General features: G+C 38.5%; 1 protein-coding gene across 6 annotated transcripts; it reads left to right on the top strand.

The window, feature by feature from the left end:
* Positions 1–1,075: 1,075 nt before the first annotated feature.
* Positions 1,076–17,229, top strand: CAPN10 (calpain 10). 6 transcript variants are annotated; one of them, XM_049802736.1, is made up of 15 exons: positions 1,076–1,781; positions 2,073–2,152; positions 2,240–2,447; positions 3,785–3,916; positions 4,153–4,349; positions 5,691–5,908; positions 6,469–6,610; positions 8,156–8,322; positions 8,884–9,167; positions 9,655–9,857; positions 11,973–12,228; positions 13,315–13,404; positions 14,132–14,177; positions 16,000–16,025; positions 16,472–17,228. In XM_049802736.1, the coding sequence occupies exons 3-15, from the start codon at positions 2,304–2,306 to the stop codon at positions 16,580–16,582; spliced, it is 2,016 nt and encodes a 671-aa protein (XP_049658693.1). In that variant the 5' UTR covers positions 1,076–1,781; positions 2,073–2,152; positions 2,240–2,303; the 3' UTR covers positions 16,583–17,228. The 6 variants fall into 6 exon arrangements, with proteins under 6 accessions (XP_049658693.1, XP_049658694.1, XP_049658691.1 ...); XM_049802737.1 differs by having other exon boundaries at positions 1,079–1,781; positions 11,973–12,025; positions 12,143–12,228; positions 13,315–13,514; positions 16,000–17,227; XM_049802734.1 differs by having other exon boundaries at positions 1,080–1,781; positions 13,315–13,514; positions 16,472–16,546.
* The last annotated feature ends 7 nt before the right edge of the window (positions 17,230–17,236 follow it).

Below are 17,236 nucleotides of genomic sequence, written 5' to 3'. Positions count from 1 at the left end.
CTGTGTTTCTGTCTTCAGGAATAGTTTAATCCAGTAGGATTGCCAAGAGGCAGCAGAGAAAATTTTCTGCTGCTTTTGTTCCAAAGAGTTTGGGGTTAATAGGAAAAAAACATTGCCAGCTGCATAATGGATGAATTTGCCCATTTCCAACTTTGCAGTGGGGCAAGGAAAGCATGTCAAATAGTTTAGAGACCAAGATAATGTCCATCTCTTTCCTTCTTCTAATATCATCATAAATAAATACTGTTAGGTGTTTAACTAGTTCACTGTTCCAGGTCGGATCTACTATATTTAGAGTTAGAGCTCAACGTTCATCCTGCTTTCTAGAGTCTGTCCTTTAATGGAATTTACAGGGTTGTGATCTGTGATGGCTGTTTCCTAAAGAAAGCAGCAAGGGTGAAATCACACAGATGAGAGCCTCACTGTTCCCGAGACAGAGGCCTTTTTTTTTTTTTCCCCTTTCCCTCCCCCAACAGACCTCTCCTGTGTCAGCTCGCTTGCAGCCTGTGCAGCTGCAGCTCTCTTGCATGAGCTGTAGACAAGAGGGGTCCTTATTCTTATTGACGGCAATGTTGCCTTTGCTCCTGAAAGGGTCAAAACTCGAACATGAAAAGTCTTGTTTGTTTATTAAATTTGCTGTATGTGGGGGAGAAGCCTTATGTCCATACAACAGGCATAAGCAAGGGGCAAAGAATGTTTCTTTATTGGTCAGTGGTTGGACAGATACTGCAATTACCTGTGGGGTTTGTGAGGAGGATTTCTATGTTCATTTCTGATGGAAACGAATTAGACCAGTGTTTTCTGTGGATCTCTCTTGTTAAGACAACCTCTCTACCCAAGGACCAGGTGACATAACCCTTACACTCAAACCCATCCTTATAGATGAGTGTGAAGAACAGCTTTGTTGGTAAACATTGTGGCCTTTCACACTGGTTCAGCAGCCTGCTTACTTGACCACACTTGAGCTTCTTTAGAAACATTAACATAAAAGGCTGAAATACAAAAAAAAAATAGCAGTCGGCTTCAGTATGCCTTGACCTGGCCCCAAACCCTTGGAGCTAGCAGTGGTTTGCTAAAGGACAGCGCCTGCAAGTGGCATTCTTTTTCTGCATTTCTTTCCTTTGTCATTGTTCTTTCAGCAAGTCAGTATTTTTTAGTGTGTTTTTTCTATATCACTAGGCAGAAGTAGCTATGAAAGTACAAGGAGCTGGATACTTCCTTTGTCAGTTCTGCCCTTGGACAATTACTTAGTGATAAGCTATCTGAAAATGTAATCTTTGCCATTATCTCGAGAAACCGCTTTGTGAGGGTCACCAATTTCTGCGACAGTTTCTCTGTCGTAACCTTTATGAAACTGTAGTTCGGTTTCGTTTTTCCTCAGCCTCTTAGAGCTGTTCAGGTCACCGTTACGCTTTCCTCCTCCAGCTCTGCTGAGGAGAAATTTCCAGTTTCTTCCAGGTATTCCTGAGCACGGAATACCGCCCGGGCTCTCGAATCCCGGAGTGCCCGGGGACTCTCGGCTCCCCTCAGCGAGAGGCCGGAGGCGGCCGCGGGCTGAGCCCGCCCGCCGCGGGGCACGCTGGGACCCGTCCCTTCCCTGCTCCGAGGGCGGCGGCCGATTGGTGGTGCGTGCCCCACGTGCCCGCCTGCCGCTTCTTCATTGGTCGGCGGCCCAATCCGTTACCTCTGGAGTGGACAAGAGGCTGAGGGAGGGGTGGGAGAGTGTCCGGCGTTGCCGCGGTAACGGCCGCCCCGGGCATGGCGGCGGGGCGTGCCCCCCGGTGAGGAGATGGCGGGGGTGGGCTCTGTGGTGGCCGGGGGTGGGGAGGACGTGTGCGGAGGTGGCCTGGTTGAGGCCCGCTGGGGCGAAGGGTGTCTGCGTCAGGGGGGCTGGTGGGTAGGAGGAGGGGGTGGGCGTGTGTGGAGGGACCCTTGTCGGGGCTGGTTGTGAGGAAAGGGGTGTTGGTGGAGGGGGTCTTGTGGGGAAGAGTGTGCGTAGAGGGGCGGAGAAGGGGTCTAAGTGGGCTTCTGGGTGTAGGTCTTCTCTGAGACCCCCCCCTTCTCTTTTCCAGCGGAGCGGGGAACCTCTAGGGTGGTATCAGGTGCTGAAAGAAGCCAACAATGGCGTGGTTCAGGGTGCTTCGTGGAAAGAGTGAGAGGCTTTCTGTTCCTAAATAAATCTGTCCTGCTTATTTGGTTCTCAGTTGCAGTTCCCGAGTAATGCTCGCTTATATTTTAGGTTGGTGCTTGGCAATCTAAAGTCCTGGAAATAGCCAGCAAAGCTACTTAGGATTGTGTTGAAAATGCTGGGAGAGAAAAAACAATTAATCGTGAAAAGAGACCTTTACACAGACCCCACGTTTCCAGCTAGTGATACCTCTATATTTTTTGATTATTGTACCCCACTCGCCCAATTCAGAGGCGAGATATCTTGGTTGAGACCTAAGGTGAGTTTTAAGGTATAAAAGTCTGTGATTTTAGCAGAACTGGACTTTTAAGATAGTAAATGGGATTGCTTCTAGGTGTTCTTATTGTTTAGAAATATAGAAGTGATAAAACCAATGTATGTCAGTGTTAATCAACAATATATGAGTTACAGTTTTTAAGTCTGGGTGCTTGTTTGATTTAAATCCTGTTGTAGAACTTTTGGATTTCCTGGCACTACTGAAAGTGCAGGTATTTTATTATAACTGTGTTTCATTACGCAAGTAATGTGCATACCAAGTTAAAAAACAGCATTATGTCATTCCCAGATTTTTCGATACATTGTATAACTGTCTTGAAAACAAATAACTGGATTTTAGAGTTTTTCAGAAGGATATTGCTTTTTTTTGGTGATAGTTGATTTACTTGATAACAAGAAAGAAAACTTTTTTGAAGTTATAACTTGTCATATGATTTGTGTTGCTTTTAAACATACAGCTGGGTTTCAGAGCAAGCCATATGAGAGCTAAAAAATTTAGAATGCATTTCTGCAGTACATTCATTTAATGTGAAGTATTTATGATACTGCCTTTGTGTGGAGGGGGGAAAAAGGCTATAAAAATGTAATGGAGAAAAAAAGTATGTTGTCTTTAGTGGTAATTTTTTTCTCCCCTGCATCTGTGTATGGCTGTAGAACAGTGATAGAGCTGTTGGTTATCAGATAGAACTGGCAAACAAATGACTTCATGGAGCCCAGTGTACAACTTCCTGCTTTTGTACCTTACACCTTGATTACTGCTAAGGGCTGATCAGTTAATTTCTGTCTCTTGCAGTGTTTACAGGTGAGAGAAGAACCATTTTAAAAACTCGCTTTCAGATCCCATTAAGTGTTCAGGAGTTTGCATTTGAAATTACCTCTTTTGCTACCAAGAAATCTATTTTTATTTGCCCTAGGAAAGGTTTTTCTCTTATGCTAATTTGGAGACTTTGTGACTTGGGATGTGCAGTTCAATGTGAATGGCATCAGTTCTATTACAGTCTATCGTATGTCTAGCAAGGAGCTGATGAATTAGGTTGTCTTTCACTTATTGGTACCTCTCCTAAGGTTGCACCTGTTGGTGATATTTGTGTACTAAAATTAATGTGGGAACTAGACTTACCTCACAAAGTACCTGTAAAACAGCCATGAGGCAGTAATTTGTTATTGCTTGCTTAGGCTGTGTCTGAAAAAGAAATTTTTGAGAAGTAAAAATTCCCTTATTTTGTTAGAGGTCTCTGGAGCCCTCCCATTCCCTGAAACACAGACTTCCTTAGAATGTCATGCAGGATTTGGCTTTAACTCCCCTCCTTTTAATTTTAGGACATTTGTTCTACTCCTCGGTTATTTTCAAACAATCTGCAGGATGTGCAAGTGAAACAAGGAATTTTGGGAGACTGTTGGTTCCTGTGTGCCTGTGTAGCTTTGCAGAAGAGTAAATACCTACTGAATAAGGTATAGAGAAGTTTCATGATTCAGAGGTTTTCTTCACCTAATTTACATTTGTGTATTGTTCTTGAACCCAAAGCCTCCATACAAGTATTAGTTTTGATATGCTTAGTTTTCTGTTTTTGTTGTGATTTTTTTTTCCTGTGATTATTACAAATGGTCGATATTCAGCATATTTTAAACTGGTTTTGTTTATTAAAAAAAATTGATTATTTGTCTTGATTTTGGCTTTTGCTATTTAGGTGATCCCTCCAGGTCAGCCCAGCTGGACAGATGAGTCATATCAAGGCTGTTTCACTTGTCGAGTCTGGCAGTTTGGACACTGGGTGGAAGTGACGATTGACGATCGTTTGCCTTGCCTTGGTGGTAAACTCTGCTTTTCCCAGTGTCAGACAGAGGATTTGTTTTGGCTTCCACTATTGGAAAAAGCTTATGCAAAGTATGTGAACTTTGTTGTTGAGGGAAGTAAAAGGAGGTACAATACTTTTATACCTCCTGCTTACTTATTTTATCTGACTGCTTTGGGCATAGATCTGTGTATTATTCAATATAAAGTACCGTGGCTTCTAGCGTTCCCATGCTAGGTTGTGCAGAAGTTGCTGTTTAAACTGTAGATCTGTAAGGTGTGTTTCTAGTTGCGTATGAGGTAAGATAGTCTTAGGGAGAGAATTATGATGAAAAGTAAGAGCTGCAGTGAATTATCAAGATTCAAATGATGTTCACTAAGTCATTCTCCATTGGTCATCTAATTTATTAAAGGGAAGTACTTTACTAGTGGAGCATTTGAGGGCAGCTGAAGGCTCAATGAAGAGCAGAAAGCACGCAAATATTTTCATGGAAAGCATCAACATTATGTAAGTTTATGCTAGTTGAGGGTCTGGTTGTATGAGTTTCCCTGCTCTTTTGCTTAATTTGATTATTTATTATTTTGAGAAGAAAAACCTATATTGTTAATGTGTTTGAAAATGCAGCTGTTTTATGTTTTATGACACATCCATCAAAATGCTGTCCAGATGGACAAAACAATTTGGAGACAAATTCATTGGTAAGATAGACATCAAATGTCCAGAAGCACTTGGGTGAAAGATTGTGTGGCTGCCAGCAGAGGGCAGAAAAAGACTTCAAATGTGAAATAGTTTTTTCAACTATAGATCCATTGAGCAGAAGTTTTGAAGCAGCAATGACATGTTAAAGCTTCTCTGTAGGTCTGAAAGGTAATATTCTTTGTTTGTTTTCTGTAGAGGTCTTATTGTTTTATCTTGTCTTATCGTTCTATCGTAGTCTTGATTTCTTTTGCTATGTTTTGCATCCACTGCAGCAGGTAGGGTAGTCTCTGGATTTACTTAAATTGTTGAAGGAAGTGCTACTCTGGTTATTTGTGCAGAGTGAACAAAGAATAGTTGAAGAAGAGGAAGAAATGTTATTTATACAGAATGCAGTTAGTATATCACAAAAGATGATGTAGTGCATGGATAATAAGGTACAAATGACTAGTACTAGACTAGAGCAGTTTCTATATAGGATGGAATGAATTGTACTAAACTTCCCATCAAACAGTGGAATGTCTGATGGCTTATGTGTTCTTTAGATGTTGTATTCTGTATAAATAAAATAGTATGTCCTTTCTGTTGCCTACTTAGGGGTATTGAGGTAGGGTACGGTTATGATCATGATACAGGGCAGGGTTGAAAGTACATAAGAACCATGTTTCTTTAGTTCTGCTGTTTGTAGAAACTTCTCCCCCCCCCCCCCCCCCCCCCTTTTTTTTTTTTTCCCCTAGAGTGCATGGATCTTATGAACAGTTATGGGCAGGGCAGGTTGCAGATGCTTTGGTTGATCTGACTGGAGGAATTGCTGAAAGATGGACCCTGAAAGGCCCTGAAAGAAACATGGAGAAAGAGAAGACTGGCATGGTTTTGGAGAAAGCAGTGTTCAGAAGATTAATGAATCTGAAGGAACAGTGTGTAATAAGCTGCTCAGTCCTTAGTTCCAGACAAGGTAACAGTGAAGTTCCAGATATTTTAAAAGTAAACATCTGCTTAACATGGTTCAGAGCACAGGGCAGCCAGAAAATGCATAGTGCTGATTCTAGAACCATACGAATTTCTTGGTGCAATTTTGTATAACTTTGGATAAATAAAGTTTTAAAGATGTTATTGAGTTCAGGATGGAGGGTGCTTTTGAGGTGTGCTTTTTACATTAGATGCTAATATGGTCAGTTCTCAAAAACAAACACAAACAACCCACCCCCTGAAAAAGAAGCTAAAAAACAACATTCAAAACGCCAATGAATTTCAGCACTGAGAATTTGTAGATGTTTGAGATTGAAGAGTGAGTTAATAAACTTTAAAATTCTCATTTATTTTATTTCTTTATAGTCACAACTAAAATGAACTGTTTGGGGGTTTTTATGCTGTTTTTGCAGGGACTTTAAAAATAATTTCCTTTTATCTCAAAATTGCCTTCTTTCACAGGATAGTTTCATGTCATTCATTGCAAAATATGGAGCAGGTTCTTTTGTTTACTTTCAAATGCTTTTTCTTTTTTTTCCTATTCAGGTGCAAGTGAACTAGGAGAATTTCATGCCTTTATTGTAATAGACATGTTGAGTCTGTCTGAAGTGTCAGGCAAGGAAATCTTCCTACTGCGAATAAGAAATCCTTGGGGGAGGCGGTGCTGGAGAGGTCCCTGGTGTGAGGGGTGAGTAGGTTTATTTTCATTTGGACAATCATTTGTGAAAGTTCTGAAGCACAGAGCATATCTATATATTGCCTAGGCAGACACTGCTAATAGGCTATAGCGGAGGAGCGAGTCTTCAGTTGATATGCAATCCTATAGAGAGTTCAGTAGTTCACACAGCTCATTGGTTCTAAGGCTAGTCATTCTGATTTATTAGTTCTGGTAATTAAATTTTTTTAATAACTTTTTTTGTTTATCAAAGCATCATATCTTTTCATAAAGTTAAACTTAAGTTGTTCATTTATTTTCTGTCTTTTGATTTCTGTGGTGCTTTTTTGTTGTTCTGCAATTGATCCAAGTATCTTTGCTCATAAGATGTTTGTGACTTACAAGTAGTCACTCAGCTTTACTTGGCTCTTCTCATTTGATCTTGTCTCAGTTGCAGAAGACAAGCAAAGGAGTATGTATAAAACGAAATATAGTAGAAGGAAGGATGCTTGTGTTTCTTGCTTGTGTGCTCTCATTTCTGTAGATTAATATGAATAGGAGAAGCTGGAATCTAGTAGATATAAAGAAGACTAGATACAAAGTAGATATAAAGAGATCTGTTTTAAAGGAAATGCAGAAATATGTTTAGCAGTTCATATAGCAAAATAACAAGAATGAAAGGGCAGACCCTGCTAGCTTATTTTGAAAATTGTTAGCGTATTTAGACTGTACAAAGGAACATGCAATTCTTGACCAAAGGAGCAAGCTTTCAGCATTAAAATACCATAACAATATGATCATGTTAATAAACATTTTAGAGAAATAGGGTTTTTTCACCCCTCAGTTAAAGAGATGGCTTAATCACATTGAGACTTAAGTTGATGTTTTTTACTTTTGGCCAAGTTCTGGTTATACGCTTGGTCTCTTGTAGTTTCTTTGCCAAAAAGCAAGTTGCCCTGTAGTTGCAAGAGGATAGTGTTTCATTGGGTGGCCTTAGAGCCCTGTTTTATTCAAGTGCAGAACTGTTCTTTGTTGTTAGTGAAACAGTCAAAAATGTTGAAGATACTATCTCTTAATGGGCCCTAAATAATGAGGTGTTTAAATTCTTGGTTTATTGTGACTTAGCCAGCAGATTCGTGGGAATAACCAGCTACTTCATACAGACAGTGGTTTTTGATGTTCACTGTACAGCATTAAAATTCTTTCAGAACAGTCACTGTGCAGCTTGTTTTACTTTTTCATCGCTATTTTTAACTACTCTTAAAATCTTTATTTTGCTCTCAGTTTGGACTGTACTGTCTGTTGTAAGCAAAGTAGCTATTTCACCTAGAAGTATGCTGCTCTATCCAATCTGGTGTTAGGTTGTTTCTAAGTTTTCTTTGATATGTTGTGATTCGTACTTTCTATTATCCTTCTCGCTTACTAGCAACATGTATACAGAAATATTCAATGCAAGTATTTGACAATAAAATGAAGAAACCTCCTCTTATTGTCATACTCCATGGGATATTTGATAGAACATTGTTATGGAACTTTATTGGGCAAAGAACTAAATGTTAACTTTTGTTTTATGTGCAGTGGTCAAGGATGGAGCCAGCTAGATCCAGTAGTTGCCTCAGAACTGCTTTCACAGATCCAAGAGGGAGAATTCTGGGTTGATGAAGAAGAATTTTTCAGGGAATTTGATGAGGTTACCATGGGCTTTCCAGTTAATGAGGAAGGACAACTTCAGAGCCTCTATACAGGTGTGGTATGAGAAAATATCTTTCTCATAGAAATAATGTTATGTCAGTGGGAAAGACTGATTTAAAATGCAAATGGATGCAACTGAACCATGATTTCTCTTTCTCAGTCTTTTCCTCTCCTTTAGATCTATAGGCCTTTTTTATCTCTGCTGGGAAGAATAGAGGGACAAGAGGAAACTAAAGCTATTTAGAGTACTCTGATATGTCTCTAAGATCTAGTTACTTGCTAGTTTGTTGAGACATGAGTGTTCTCCATCTAGAAGGCTGCTCTTCTGGACAGCCTTGTGATTTATTTTTTTTCTTTTTTTATGGGAGATAAACTTCAGATTTCTAGGAGCAGTTTCTTGTTGTAAAAATCATGTCATCAATCTGCCATTAACAGTTGTGATATTCATTCTCATGCCTCTCAAAATGCTGGTCGTGAACATCTGCTTGGAGAAAGTGTCAGGGCTATGACAGCATGTTTTGTTGGGCTGGAGGATTTGTGCCATATATCTGTTGTATAAAATTAAGTAGCCTCTGGTGTCTGAAATCCGCACCATGTTTTTCTTATTTTGTTAGAGAAAGTGCTGTATCACTCGCAGAATCTTTTTGGATCCTGGGTGAGAGGCCGGTCTGCAGGTGGCTGCCGTAACAACAGCAGCTTCCCTACCAACCCTAAGTTCTGGCTGAGAGTCTGTGAAAAGAGTGAGGTGTGCATTGCTCTGCTGCAGAAACATAGGAAATACAGTGCTGACTGGGCTGGAAGAATTAAAAATCTGAGCTGCTTAGCAGAGGGAAATCTATCTTTGACTGAAGGCACACAGGGGAAGAATTACCAGGCTGTGGGACTGCATGTCTGGAAGGTAATACAGGAGTGACGTTTTTCTTTTTCCAAATTGAAGTTTTAAAGCATTACTGAAACATCTGAGTAAAATCATTCACTTCCTATGGCAGTGATATGATTCAGGTGTTCACACATTTTACGTCTCTGATTTACGTTAGGATGATCCTGTTTATATCACAATGCAGTTACTGTCTGTACAAGCTATTAGTGGACTAGTACTTATCATTGAGTGCCAAGTAGCAGAACTTTTGGGACTGTTCCAAACTAGCACATGACATTTCAGGCTGATTATTGGAAGACTATTCCTAAATTTACTCCTCCTGAATATTAACACTTCCTACTCCTCTTTGATGTTCAGCTTATCTGCTAATGTTCTCCTCAATTGTTTCCTTTTTTAAATGTATGCATGTTGAAAAATGTTTTAAAAAATATTTTATCATTTTTAGTTTTATTAAAAACTCCTCATTTTTCCTAAAACACCACACATCATTATGCATCTATTCTAGGTGGAGAAGAAACGATTTAACCTTCCAAAGACCCTCTCTGCTCCTCCAGTTGTAGGTACCATCTGCCATTCCTATGATAGAGAAGTGCATGTGTGCTGTGACCTTTCGCCTGGGTTTTATCTTGTTGTTCCCAGCACTTTTCTGAAAGATGCAGTAGGGAATTTCTTGCTTCGTGTATTTTCAACGGGAAGGATCTCTCTCAGGTAGGTTTAAAACAAAACGGAAAATTTCTTATAGTCGTTGACATAAACAAATATATGAAGTATAGCACTAAGTGTAAATGTTCAAAATGTTTTTGGAAAGGTTGTGCAGAGTACCGAGTAACAGCATTGTTTGTCTTTGAATTCATGTAAGTAGTGTTATATCTCCTTGGTTTTTGCATGAAGCTGCTACTATCTCTTGTTAAAATATCAGCCAGAAGTAGTCAGATGAGTAGCATCTTGCCTCTAAACTGCAGCCTAGTGTTTTGAGAAAGTGTGTATTCTGTAAAAGAACTGAATAGGTTTCTGTAGAACATGTTTCTCAATATGTGGAAGTTCTTTCTTAACGTATGGAAAAATGAAGATGTGCCACAGAAGTTAAAAGTAGCTGTTACTGCAGTGAGCAACAGAAAAGGAGAGCAGTATATTATCATGTATGCTGGAAAACACATACTAACAGATTGCCTGACATATAACCTTGTTATTAGTGACCAGTATAGCTTCAAATGCAAATGGAGTGTCAGCAGTGGACTCAGATGGCATAATACTCACAGCTCATCTTTTCAGGGCAGGTGTGGAAAATAGCACTGACAGTTATGCTGTCATCTTTAGGTGAACAAAGAATTGTTTTTTGAATTAAAGCATTCGACACTGGCAATACAGCTGAACTTCTTATTTGTGAAGGCCTCAAGCAGTTTACCAGCATTATGATAAAAATCTTTGAAAGATCACTGCATATTGTGTTCTAGCTGATTTTTCCTCATAGCCTGTGACACAAAGTAGACTTTTATAATGGAATTGGAACAATCTTTTCCTTCTGTATAAAAATGCTTGCTTATCCAACAGGAAATATCAGCAATGTCAGTCCAGTAGCTTCTGGTGACTTTTAAATTTTTTTTTAACTGTAGCTGATTACATAGCTATCTCAGCACTTAAAAGTCAATTAGTCATGAGCAATTCTGTGTTGGTGACCATAGCCTTGAAATAAATACTTAAGAAGATAGGATGATGAGTAGTTGTGTGGAGTCAGCAAAGTTGTTTCTTCTTGCAATAAACCTGAAAAAATCTGAGGTTGTCTAACAGCTTGCACCAGGTAAGCTATATACAGAGGCAAAACATAATGTTTAAAAGCTGTTCAATTTTTTTTTTTATATTCTGGTAGTACACTATCAACTCATATCTCCTTGGAAAGAAGTTGGCAAATCACACTACAAAGACAGAACATGCATTAATCATTTACTCTGCAGAATTTGGAAGAAGGTGACATCAAGTTTTAGATTGAAGGTCTGCAAAACTATGAGGCTAATTTTGCTGTATGGGTGCAAATTGTGTAGTTCTTACTGGCAATATATTTGGTTTCTGGACATATTTTGTCTGTAGAACATGTTGCACTTTCGGCGATGGGATAAAATTTGTAGTATTGCTGTTAAGAACACTTCCTCAGACTGAAACAGAGGTGCCAGCCTGGATGTGTGTCTAGAATGGGCAGTCGCAGAATATCAACTGTTACGTGTTCTCAGCTGGAAAACTGGAAATAAGAACCGATGATAGTTTCAAGTTATGCTGAAATATGGTTTCAAATGTTGCACAACTGATAATGATACTAAATTGTTCATATGGCTGTGAAAAGCAGTGCTGGGCTAGGATCAAAATAGGGTTAACATTACAGTGATGAAGTCAGCAGATAAAATGGTAGTTTCCTCTGATTAAAGACATAGTGAATATAAAAAAAGAATGCAGTGTATGCTTTGAACTTACTGAGGTGCTCTTGTGTACTCCAGAAGACACTGTCAGCTGTATTGTTTTCAAACAGGACAAATAGCAGAAGGGTACTGAGGAAAAAATATTTAATCTGCGTTACTTCATGAATGTACAAAATCTTAACCTGGTTTTAGTGCATGGTTTGTATATGCTATGTTGTTCTTGTGGAGTTCTGTGAATTATCTAAGGATTTAAGAGTTGTACAGTTCTCTTTTTCTCTGTGCCAAAAGTTTGGAGGAATTCTGTTCATGTAAGTTTATGTAATAGTAGTTCAATTTTGTGCAGTGGTGTTCTAGATTTTGTGAAATCATACAGGTTTTATACATTTTAGTTTCTTTTCTCTCTTACATTTGATAGTGAGCTAAAGCCACCACCCACAGATGCTGCCCTCTGTGAAGAACTCCCAGCAGGTGAATGGGAGACAGTGCAGCTGCATGGATGCTGGAAAAATGGGCAAAGTGCTGGAGGTAGCAGGAACTTCCCCTCCTTCCATATCAATCCCTGCTTTCCCCTCTCCATTCCTGCAGGACCAGGAAAAAGCAGTGTGAAAGTTACCCTTCGTCAGCACTGCCAAGATAGCAAGTGTCGTCCAATAGGTTTCCATATTTTCCAGGTAAGACTTTGGTCAGTTTGATTGCTTGTTTGCCAAGTGTGAAGGTAAGCCTGTCAGTTAGTTCAGTGCTCCTTGCACTTGGCAAGGGCCATGCTGCTTCTAGGACAAACAGTGGCTGGTCCTGTGAAGTAATGCTTGTGAAAGATATGGAGTAACTGAGCACTAGGTAGAATAGTAACCAGATAATTGGTTCCACTGAATCCTCCCAATGCTCTAAATTACTTTTAGAAATTATGAACTCTTTTGAGGATTTGCAAAGAATTCTCAGTGTCTTAGTGATTGAGGACCAGAGTTTTTGGTAATTGATCATGAAAACTTACTTTCTCTATCTCTGCTAATTTTTTTACTTGTCCATTGGCAAGAGGTGTTGGATCTGCAGACAAGATTAGAAATCAAAAGGACTGATATGTTGAACAGACAACCTGAAACAAAACAAGATATGATTTGGTATGGACAAATACAGGTTCTACATGTATCTGCCAGTGATGAACTGCATAAATGTAGGGTGGGAAGCTTCTGGTTAGGTGGCTACTTTGCAGGCAAAGCTAACTTTATTTTCAGAAAATGTGCTTCAGAAAAGGTGTTGCTTGAATGGAGAGTCTGGAGTTGAGCATTAGGAATGATCATGTAGCTTCAGATATACGCTATGTGAAGAAAGATTGAAATAATGGCATTTTTTCATGCTTATAGGAGACTGAGAAGTCTAATATGAATTTTTAGTACAGGAAAGGCCACTAAAAAGAGGAAGGATATAGTCTGTTCACCACATCTGTGAGATGAAAAACAAGGGCATTAGGCTGCCGTGAGGAAGAGTGAGGTTAGACAATAGAAAAAGTTTTTGAGCTATGTGGGTAGTGGGTTGTATGAACTGTCTACAAACATGGTAGGAATGATTTATCTGTACTCGATACTGCCATCTGGGTTTTCTGGAAGCCTTCCCATCCCTCTCGTACAGTTCTGTCCAGAACAGTGAGTATTTGCAGTGGAACAGATACGGAAAATACCTTACTATGGTATACCAGGAATTTAACGTTGTGAGGCCTGAAATGTATGAAAAGGTAGGCATGTTTTCATTCTTACTTGCAGGTGCCTAACAGCAGCTGGAAACCACATACTTCCTCTTTTCTACACTTGGAGCCACTGGTTAGCTGTGTACCTCATTGCTATTCACAGGAAGTAAGCCAACTTTGCAGACTTCCTGCAGGAAGTTATGTAATTATACCTTCTACTTACTTGCCCAATACAGAAGGCAATTTTACAGTGGTCGTAGCAACCAAAATAGACAGGTAAAAAATATGTTGCCTTCTATTTGCATTTCTAGTATTTTTAGTGCATGCATTACAGGATGTTTGGAAACAATAACTGTAATGACATGTTCTCACTTCTGATAGAAAATAATCTTTTTTTTTTTTTTTTTTTAAAGTCTTTGTATTGCTGTTATGTTTGCAAGCACTGGTTACAGCTTTGACTACGTTGGAAGAATGAGTAAAAAAAAAAAAAGAGTATTTGTAATCTTGCATCAGTTACTGATTAACAGATGCCTAGTGCTGGAGAAGATGGCACTACAGCAACTGAGTATCAGCTATGTCCTGATGCTAGGATTTATGCTGAAATTTTACTAAGCTTTTTATTAAACAGGGTTGTGTTTTGAGAAGCTGCAGTCTATTGCAAGCTGTATTGCAGGTAGTTCCACCTGATGAGAATAATAACAGGTCTGAATCAGAATTTGTAGATTCTATAAGATTGCATTAAGAGTCCATAAAATTGCATCAAGTTTCCATAAGGATGTGGAACAAAGCCTAGCATAACAGTCTTCTCCTTTTGAAGTGGGATAAATGATTGATGTTTACAAGATCCCCGCAATGCTTTGTGCAGAAATAAATGTGGTTTTGGTTTTCAACAGGAAGCGCATTCACAGCCGGGAGACACTTGGACAAGTATTGCAAGAAGTAAGTGATACATTTTTAATTTCTGTTGTCCTAAAGGTGTTGCAGAGGCATCATTAAGGCTTATGTATTAACTAATATTGAGAGTCATGTACTAGTGGACTGGACTTTGAATGTTCTCATTTACTTGCTGCAAACTGATGATCAGTAAAGCAGTTAATCTTTGTTTTTTTGTTTCTCAGCCAGGAAAGTAGCATTTGTTAGCAGCTAACAAAATTTTGTCTTTTCATACCGCTCAGATATATGGAAGTATGACTATTTTAAAGTCATTATTTACTCCCTCAAGTCATTCCCCAGTACCTACCTCTGCTGTAACATCTGAGAGAAATTGGACTATTAGTGATGAGTAGGTGGTTGAACTTGACTTTTACATTTGCTTTCAAGAGCGTAAACACTCTTTATGCATTTGGATGTATTTTGATGTATTCATTCTTGGTGTCACCATAGATCTGCTAGCTTTATATATCGTGTCCTTCCTCCCTCTGATAGGATTTGATATTAATTTGGGATCCTACATATAGCAATTTCAAAATTCTAGTGGTATTATAATGTTGTAAAGACTTAAGAAAACACAGCAAAAAGGGAAGAAAAGCAGAAAGACAATCCAAAGATTAGCTTTCACCGCTCTGGAGTTTCATTTTTTATTTGTTTCCTCACAGCCAGCCCATATAGCATCCTACCGTTATAATCCTTCTTGGTGCATGAGCCATTCTGATCAAGTTAACACTAACTATTTAATATTTTAGTATTGCGTTTTGCTTAATTAGATTTGTATGTAATATTGAAGGGTTGGATGTGAATGCTGACTACCTAATACTTAGGATCTTTTTACTGGGTGGAGAGGAGAACTTTGAATGCATTATTTTAACAAGTGTTTAAAGACACCTAATTTGGTTGGTGGATCAATGCATGCCCTTGATAATACTCTGCTTGTTAGGCGAGAGCAAGACCATCTAGATACTTGGCTCTTTCCCTTTCAGGTTTTAATAAAAACAAAACAAAAAATCTTAGGAAAAGCTCTTCACCCAAGAGTAGAACTGGTTTACTAATTTTCTTAATCTAGGTCATGTTGACCAATGATTACATTTTGTCCTTAAAACCACACAAGCAGTACGGATTGTGTGTGCTTCACAAAAATGGGCGAAGACCTGTATGTACTTTCCTCATGGAGCTTTTCATTTTAATATTTAGGAGCTGAAGCATGTAACAAAATCCTTTTATTGCTCTTGTTTTGGAAACAAAACTTTGCAAGGACATTATTACACAGGGAATATATTCAGAGATACATTTCTTACGATATTCCATGAAAACGGTTCGACTTGGGCAAAAAGTGCTTCCTCACATCAAGGGAACAAACAGTTTAGGTTCTTCAGGAATTGAAAACCTGAAGAATTTGGAAATGGCAATTATAGTTTTCTTATCAGCAGAAAAAAATAATGTCTGAATCTAATCTTCAACAGCATAGACTTTTCTAAAGACTGGACTTTAAATCATTCAGTGCTTTCAGGGATTTAACCTCTGAAGGATCTAGGCAGTCTGCCTTACTAAGAAGTTGAGTTAGTGATTTCTAAGGGGTGCATCATAGCAGAGCTGAATGTCTGTATTTTTCTAACAGTTTGTCTATGTGTGTTCTAATTACTGAAATGATGGGATTTATGAGTTTTAGGTTTTTTTGAGGTGTTTCACAGGAAAAGCTTGCATTTTGTCCTTAATTTCTAAATCTTGCTTTTCTCTGATTTACTTTAATTCCTTATGAGTTTCTTCTCTTTCTTGACAAAGAAGTTAACTCATGAAATAGCTTTTTTCATTGTTCATTTTCTTTCAGATTTCATTTACAACTGTGATGAAAAGGTAATCTAGAATTCTCACACTGTCGTTTCGAGAAACATCGGAAAGCCGAGGAATGCCTCACCTCTTGCTGTTTTGAGTTTTAAATGGAATAACAAGAAGATACACTTAGCCCAGCTGTTTTTCACTGGTACCAACTGTCAGGCCTGTGACTTCTTTGTAAAAATACCTCCTTAATCATGTATGCTCTGAACATTTGTTCTTCCCATGTTTTTTAGAACCAGCATTGTACAGCAAATCATAAGGTACCTCAGTTCTTCAGAAATACAGGTGAAGAATATGTGCATGTTTTAACCCAAACTACAGTTTTGGAAGAAAACCAGAAAACATATGTGCATAATGAAATAGTATTTTGGGGGGAGGAAAAAAAAATAAATCAAGCTTACAGAATAACTACAGGAGACCAAAGGGGTAAACATAGAGGAAAGAAACTGGAGTCTTTTTTTCAGGTAGGACATACCTCAAGAACCATCAAAATATACTGGAGTAGAGAAAGTCCAAGCTTGTATCCTACACTGCCAGTCATGCTGCTGAGCACTTTATCATGGGCCCTTTATTGAACCATGCAAATGGTGGGTTGAAAAGAAAGATATTTTTTTTGGCGAGTTTTTCTTTAATGAACACCACAAAGCAAAAAGATAAGACTTGAAAACTTTTATTTATGAACTATCATGTCAGACTGATTTTGTAAATCTGTAAGAATGTGTTTTATGCGAGATCTGCCCTCACTGTAAGAAATATGAAGTTTAAGAGATTTTTCTTAATTTATGTTTGAAAGTATTTCTTATTCAAGGAGGATTTTTTAGATGTTATATTTTCCTCAATAAAAATGGAGTAATGTTGAAAGTTTTACAGTGTCTTTTATTAAAAAGCTGAAAACTGTCAATGAAGTCAAGTCTGCATTTGTTCTGCAGTAGCAAACTTTACAGTGTGTTATAGAGCCCTGGGGTTTTCACCAAATGGAAGGAAATAATTGGAAATATTTGAGAGGAGAATCAAGTCTTCCATTGGTTTTATGTCTGAGGAATATGTAATATTCTACTTCTGCTTTTGACTACATCCTGCCACAATTTATGCTTGCTCCTGTTGAACTTTGAAAATTGAAAGTATCTAGGATGCTTGCATCTGAATTTTAAGTGGTCAAAACTTTCTGCATCTGTTGTGGAATGATGAGACAACAAAAGAAAACGCCATGAGTAATAAATCTACTGTGC

Source organism: Accipiter gentilis, chromosome 6 (genome assembly GCF_929443795.1).
Source record: "Accipiter gentilis chromosome 6, bAccGen1.1, whole genome shotgun sequence".
Classification (NCBI taxonomy): domain Eukaryota; kingdom Metazoa; phylum Chordata; class Aves; order Accipitriformes; family Accipitridae; genus Astur; species Astur gentilis.
This window is presented reverse-complemented; position numbering and strand designations above follow the sequence as displayed.

Coding starts and splice junctions, on each gene's coding strand:
- CAPN10 (XM_049802735.1), top strand. CDS start 2,304: ATGCTGGGAGAGAAAAAACAATTAATCGTGAAAAGAGACCTTTACACA. Junction 4,350..5,690: donor TTGGAAAAAGCTTATGCAAA/GTATGTGAACTT, acceptor TTTTTCCCCTAG/AGTGCATGGATCTTATGAAC. Junction 14,178..15,999: donor TTGGACAAGTATTGCAAGAA/GTAAGTGATACA, acceptor ATTTTCTTTCAG/ATTTCATTTACAACTGTGAT.